Here is a 7,183-nt window from a genome sequence, read left to right as displayed (position 1 = left end):
TTGCCGCGAACACAGAGAGATGGCCGCAGCGTCGTGGATGTTAATAAGCGCGCCAAGATCAAGCCCGGGAATACTTAACACCACCTAAAAATACTTCACTGTACCTTAAGAAACGGGTCTCTGAAAGTTTCTTGCCCATAGCCTTCAAACTTGGTTGTAAACTATCTTATTCAATTTCGAACACTTTGAAATATTACATAAAAAGAGGTAAAGATGAACTAGACGCTCTCTTCTATCAGGGTGTTGTTTACAAAATATCTTGTGAGAATTGCGAAGCCAATTACGTTGGCCAAACTAAGAGGAAATTAAGAACTAGACTACAAGAGCATATGTCAGACATAAAGAAAAAATCAAGATCCTCCTCTGTAATTACCGACCATAGAACTATTAGCAACCATAATTTCGATTGGAACAATGTTAGAATTCTGAATAATGAACCATACAATAAACGATTAATGTCTGAAATGATTCAAATTAAGAGACAGAAACAGGGCTTAAACAGGTAGAATAATACGGAAGCATTACCTGATTCCTGTCTTCCCATTATACAATCTCTTTCTTCCTCTTAGTTCTTTCCTCTTCCTATTTTACTCTCTCCATACTATTGCTTCAGTTCGTTTCCTACAGGTCGTCATTTTTATTACACACTAGCTGACAAAAAAGAGTGGTCTTCATCGCAAATTTGCTTCAACTTGTATTTAAATATGTTATAATTTTACTTTTTGACTCATATCTTTATTTCTAACATTACAATTTCATTATTGGACTAAACATTGCGATTATTAAGGTACTTTCTCTTTTTCACAAATTACGTTTAAAAAAAAATTTTTATCTAGTTTAATTTTATTATATTCAACTTATCTATGGTATATTACCGAATTATGTTCTATACATGTATATTTTTTGAACTCTGTCTTATTTATATGTATAACCGAATTTATACATATTGTTCCGGAATTATCGTTACTTTCAAATATTCTCCGCGACGACCGTCAATAGCTCATCGACAAAACACGTATATATCTCGCTCTTATTCTAATCACATTGTCTTTCTCATATGGCACGCGCCTCCCTTGCGCGACACCCGAAAAACTGACTTTCGCGCATACGTTTCGCGTGCAAAAGATCAGTTCGCTTCCTGATCCACATCAATACGGATCAATACTATCTTTTACACTTCTCGACTGCAAGTCTGAGTCTTAACCGGAGCGAACCAAGCCGAATTACCGCATCGCGCATCTCCATTGCCGCTTCGCATAAGATTAGCGAGATAGACAAGCTGTAAAAGTTATTAAGTACGCGAAAATCATCTAAGTAGCTGACGAACATCTTCGGTCTCGTCACGGCGCGCCCTGTACATTCCGTTTGAGTTGAGATCAATTACGGGACGATGCTCCGAGTGTGTATTACCGGTGCACGTAGTTAAGCGCGTGCATCAATTGCTGTCATGAGATTTGCGCCTATAGCCCGCTTCGAACATTTCTATGACTTTAGTTAAAATAAACGTTAATTACTCAAACCAAGAGAATCGTCGTCATTACACGCCGCTTTGGCGCACGCACCTTCCATTACAAGGTGACACCAGCGCGTCACAAACACAAACAAATTTGGTCCTTCGAGCCGGATCCGTCGCCAAGGAAAGTTGTTTTTGTGCTTGATTCTCGAACGTTCTAAGTTGTGCCTTTTCATTGGAAATCATGTCATCTTTCGACGAACTGATGAGTCTACAGAACATGGAGATGGGTGTCGTCTCTCGCACACTTACTAACTTCAAGAAGCTGGGACAGGCCAAGATGACACGTGCCGTAACGCGACAACGCCTCGCAACCCTCAAGGAGACATACGCCAGATGCAAGGAGCTGGACTGCAGGTTAACGCTTGCTGCGGACGAGAAGATAACGACAATCCATGCGTACTTCACCCAGAACTACTTCCTGAAGTGTGAAGAATATTACCATGAAGCTTCCGACTACATGGCTGAGGTATTGGAATGTCACGAGGTCAGCAATCCCACTCCCGCTGCACATGACGTAAGTGACCTTAATCGTTCGTTCCGGTCATCGTCGCATCTTCCAAGGATCAACTTGCCTACCTTCGACGGGAATTTTGACATGTGGAAAAGCTTTCGCGATAAATTTAAATCAATGATCCATGACGATCAAAGTTTAACGAATGTCGAGCGCATGCATTATTTGTGTTCTTATGTAAAGGGGGATGCAAGTAACGCCTTAGATCACCTCGCGGTAACTAATGACAATTTCGGTATCGCGTGGAATATTCTCGTTTCTCGATACGACAATAAACGTCGGCTTATCACTACACATTTACAATCGCTCTTCAATTTACCGTCACTCGCGACGAAAACCTCCAAAGATCTTCGCACGCTCCGTGATCAAACCAATAAGGCAATACAAGCTTTAAGTAATCTCGGTCGCGCAACCGAGCATTGGGATGATTGGCTTGTTTTTCTCGTATCACGAAAACTCGACAAGTCATCGCGAAAAGCTTGGGAACTTAAACTCGGCGATACAGTAGAATACCCGCGTTATCGCGAACTTGAACAATTTCTTGCATCGCGTATTCGCGCTCTCGACGCGATTACACCCGCGAACGCATCGGAGAAGACAACGACGACCTCCAAAAAGAAAACTCTTGCGTTACACACCGCATCTACCGTTCCGTTCTCATGCGCATTATGCAAAGCGAACCATCTACTGTATCAATGCTCTACGTTCCTAAAGTAAACTCCATCCCAACGCTTTGAATTTATTAAAAATCAAAAACGCTGTGTCAATTGTTTCAGTGCGAAACATTCCGTGAAAGAGTGTACGAGTACTCGCGCGTGTCGACAGTGTAGCAAACGGCATCACACATTGCTGCATTTCGATCATTCCGCTCAACCAGTCGACGCTAAGTCACCGTCGACGTCCACACCCACGAGTAGCGAGAGCGTCACCGCCGTAGCTACACATTTATTGTCGAAAACCGTAGCACCGAGCTCCAAAATCTTACTCGCGACAGCGCGCGTGCGAGTTTATTCGCCTCATAAACGTTTCGTCACCGTTCGCGCGCTCCTTGATCAGGGATCCGTCTCTACGTTCGTCTCTGAATCGCTTGCTCAACGCTTATGCCTTGCAAGAATTAATCGCTCCGTCTCACTTACCGGCATTAGCGAAATGCGATCTATCGTGCGTCACGCGGCCCAAATTACGATTACTCCGGCGTGTCGCGACGGACCTGCCTATATCACGACCGCATTAATACTTCGGTCATTAACGAAATATTTACCGAATCGAGTCGATACCGCGCACAATTGGAAACACGTCGCGGGACTCGAACTTGCCGATCGTGACCCCATGAGTTCGGATCCAATCGACATCATTATCGGTGCCGATCTGTTCGGCATGCTAGTTCTCGATGGTATCCGAAAAGGCTCAGAACATGAGCCTATTGCGCAAAATACCACTCTAGGCTGGATTCTGTCCGGGCCAATAGCCTCGTCACCGAATACTGGCTCAGTTTCCGCTCTTGCGCATCATGGAGTCGTCATCGAGACTCTCGATTGCGATCTTCGTCGCTTCTGGGAAATTGAGGAAGTGCCTCAGAAAGCTGCTCGAAGCCCTGAGGATCACCAGTGCGAAGAGCACTTCAAAGCCACGCATTCTCGTACGCCGGAAGGACGGTATATCGTTTGATTACCGTTTAAGAACGGGCCACCAATCTCGATAGGCGAATCGCGCTCTATTGCCGTTTCAAGCTTTCACCGCTTGGAACAACGTTTAAATCGAAACCCAATTATCGCTTCCGAGTACCGCGAATTTCTCGCCGAGTACGAAACCCTCGGTCGTATGACCAAAAGACCACCAACAGAAATTATCAAACCAGAGCAAGCATATTACATTCCGCATCACGCTGTATTACGCGATAGCAGTACGACCACCCGCTTACGAGTAGTCTTCAACGCGTCGTGCCGCACGTCAAACGGAACGTCATTGAATGACCATATGCTCATAGGCCCTAAGCTTCAACGGGATTTGGCCACGGTCGTAATGCAGTGGCGCCAATATCGTTACGTGTTTACCGCCGATATCGCCAAAATGTATCGGCAAATCTTAGTTAACCCCCAAGATACCGACTACCAGCGCATTGTTTGGCAACCTACTCCTGACGAACCAATCTCAGATTACCGCCTTCTCACCGTCACCTACGGTACTGCCGCCGCTCCATATTTAGCTCTTCGGGTTTTAGATCAGCTCGTCGAAGATGACGGTGCTGACTTTCCACTAGCTGTTCCCGTTTTACGTCATCAGACGTATGTTGATGATTGCGCTTTCGGCGCAAACCAGATTCTCGCTCGTCAAACCCGCGATCAATTAGTCGAATTGTTAAAGAAAGGAGGCTTTCGCCTTCGAAAATGGGCGAGCAACGCCTCCGCTTTATTGTCTGATCTCGATCCCGCGGATCACGGATTAGTTACTCACAAGGTTCTTCAAGACGACGACCACCTCAAAGTCTTAGGAATCCTCTGGAATCCGAAGCTAGACATTTTTCAATTCCGCGTTACCGTGCCGGCTTCACCCGGCCGAACCAAACGAGCCATTCTTTCGACTATTGCGAAGTTTTTCGATCCTTTAGGATGGGCGACTCCCGTCATTATTACCGCAAAAGTTTTTATGCAGCGATTGTGGTCACTTAAATGCTATTGGGATGACGAAATTCCCAGCCAACATTTCGATTACTGGTTAGACTATCATAACCGACTTCCGTGTCTCAACGACATTAGCATTCCTCGCTGGACGACTTACGGATCTCACACGCTAAAGTGCGCCCTTCATGGATTTTCCGACGCTTCGACTGCAGCTTTCGCGGCTGCAGTGTATCTTCGTACCGTCAATGTCGACGGCTCAATTACTGTCTCGCTTCTCGTCGCCAAATCGAAAGTGGCCCCGCTTAAAACGACAAGCGTCCCGCGCTTGGAATTATCCGCCGCTGTGCTTCTCGCGCATATAATGCATTTCGCACGCTCAGCGCTTCAACTCCCCGAGCTCGAGTGCCACTGCTGGACGGACTCTACCATCACACTCGCATGGCTGAGTCAATCACCTGCCCGATGGAAAACTTTTGTCGCCAATCGAGTTTCGGCTGTGCAGTCACTCCTCCCAGGAGTTTCTTGGCGTCATGTTCCCACGCTCACCAATCCAGCGGACTGCGCCTCGCGCGGCCTCGCTCCCAATTGTCTCGAAACGCATGCCTTATGGTGGTCAGGCCCTCCATGGCTACACCACCCTCCCGAATCCTGGCCGAACTCGTGCCCGTTGTTACCCGCCGAGATTCCTCTCGAACAACGCCCGGAGCCTCCGGGATGTGCATCGCATACGACGCCCGATTGGGATCTCGCGTCGCGTTATTCGTCGTGGCCAAAATTACTACGAATTACCGCTTACCTATACCGGTGTCTAAATCGAGTTCGACGCGCAAAAAACCCGCAATCGGATACCGCAATTTTGATCTCCGAAGAAATTCAGACCGCCAAACGTTACTGGCTCAAAATTATGCAGTCAGACTTATTTTCTAACGAAATCGTTGCTCTGAATCAAAAACGCGCGGTGTCGAAAAGCAGCCCGCTATCTATTCTCAATCCTTATATGGACGAGGACGGACTCATTCGAATTCGAGGAAGACTCCGTCGAGCTTACCTCCCAGGAGCAACGAAGAATCCAATCGTATTACACGCGCATCCGCTGTTGGTACTCATTATCCAGCATCATCATCTGAGAACGTTGCATGCCGGTTCGCAATTAACGCTCGCGTCATTGGGAAACGAATTTTGGATTCTCCGAGCTCGCGCCACCGTTCGATCCGTTCTTTACAAATGCCTACAATGTACGCGTGAACGCGCCGCCGTGCCCGTCGAACTCATGGGTGACCTCCCGGCTGTGAGAGTCAACCGCACCGTTCGCGCCTTTATTCATACCGGCGTCGATTATGCAGGTCCGATCGCTGTCCGCACGGCGCCCGGTCGAGGTCATAAGTCGCAAAAGGCGTATATCGCGTTATTCGTATGCCTCACAACTAAAGCTCTGCATTTAGAGCTTGTAAGCGATTATACCTCTTCTACTTTTATCGCAGCGTATCAACGCTTCGTTTCTCGCCGAGGATTACCGACGTCCATGTATTCGGACAACGGAACCACATTTCACGGCGCCGATCGCGAACTTTCGAGCGCACATGCCGCTGCCATACGCAATCCCAATTTCCGCAGCCGACTCGCTTCCGACGGAACTGCGTGGCACTTCCTACCTCCCGCTTCGCCGCACTTCGGTGGTCTGTGGGAAGCCGGCGTTAAAAGTGTTAAGCATCATTTAAAACGATGCATCGGCCTCCACACGCTAACTTTCGAGGAGATGTCTACGCTCCTATGTCGAATTGAAGCGTGCCTTAATTCACGTCCGATCGCGCCCGTTTCCGATAATCTTGACGATTATCACGCTCTAACTCCCGGTCATTTTTTGATCGGAACCCCTCTTATCGCTCCCGCCGAACCGAGCGTGCTTGACTTAAGCGAAAACCGACTTTCGCGTTGGCAAATGGTTCAACAAATAACCGAAGGTTTTTGGAGGTCTTGGTCCGGTGATTACTTGCATACTCTCCAACAACGTCCAAAATGGCGCGTTGTCCAGCGACTGGCCAAAGTTGGTCAAATCGTCCTAGTGCGTAACCCTCTGGCTCCACCGAGTCAATGGGAACTTGGCCGAATTACGGCGTGTCATCCAGGCGATGACAATCTAACTCGCGTCGTAACGGTAAAGACAAGTCATTCCGTATACAAGCGACCGATTGCGAAACTCTGTTTTCTACCTGTCACCATCAATAGCGAAGAATCAAAGAATTCCGTCACGGCGGGCGGAGTTTCCGTGTGAAATATTTGATGTTACCGGTATCGTGAACTTTAAGTTTAATTGTATTGCGTCACGATTTTTGCATTTTTTATGTAAAACCTTTTTCGTTATTATACCCTGATTGTATCCTGCGTGCTTTAATGCAAATCATTTCGAATGTTAAGGCGGGCGGTATGTTCCGGAATTATCGTTACTTTCAAATATTCTCCGCGACGACCGTCAATAGCTCATCGACAAAACGCGTATATATCTCGCTCTTATTCTAATCACGCTGTCTTTCTCAT

General features: G+C 47.1%; 1 protein-coding gene across 1 annotated transcript; it reads left to right on the top strand.

Annotated features, from left to right (window-relative positions):
• Nucleotides 1-1,697: 1,697 nt before the first annotated feature.
• Nucleotides 1,698-6,920, top strand: LOC108765822 (uncharacterized). Its single transcript, XM_018514667.1, has 4 exons — nt 1,698-2,030; nt 2,211-2,740; nt 2,804-3,682; nt 3,758-6,920. Exons 1-4 carry the CDS (start codon nt 1,698-1,700, stop codon nt 6,918-6,920), a joined length of 4,905 nt encoding a protein of 1,634 aa, XP_018370169.1.
• The last annotated feature ends 263 nt before the right edge of the window (nt 6,921-7,183 follow it).

Source organism: Trachymyrmex cornetzi, unplaced genomic scaffold (genome assembly GCF_001594075.2).
Source record: "Trachymyrmex cornetzi isolate Tcor2-1 unplaced genomic scaffold, Tcor1.1 scaffold550, whole genome shotgun sequence".
In the NCBI taxonomy this organism is placed as follows: Eukaryota; Metazoa; Arthropoda; class Insecta; order Hymenoptera; family Formicidae; genus Trachymyrmex; species Trachymyrmex cornetzi.
The sequence above is the reverse complement of the archived record's forward strand: the minus strand, read 5'-3'. Positions and strand labels throughout refer to the sequence as shown.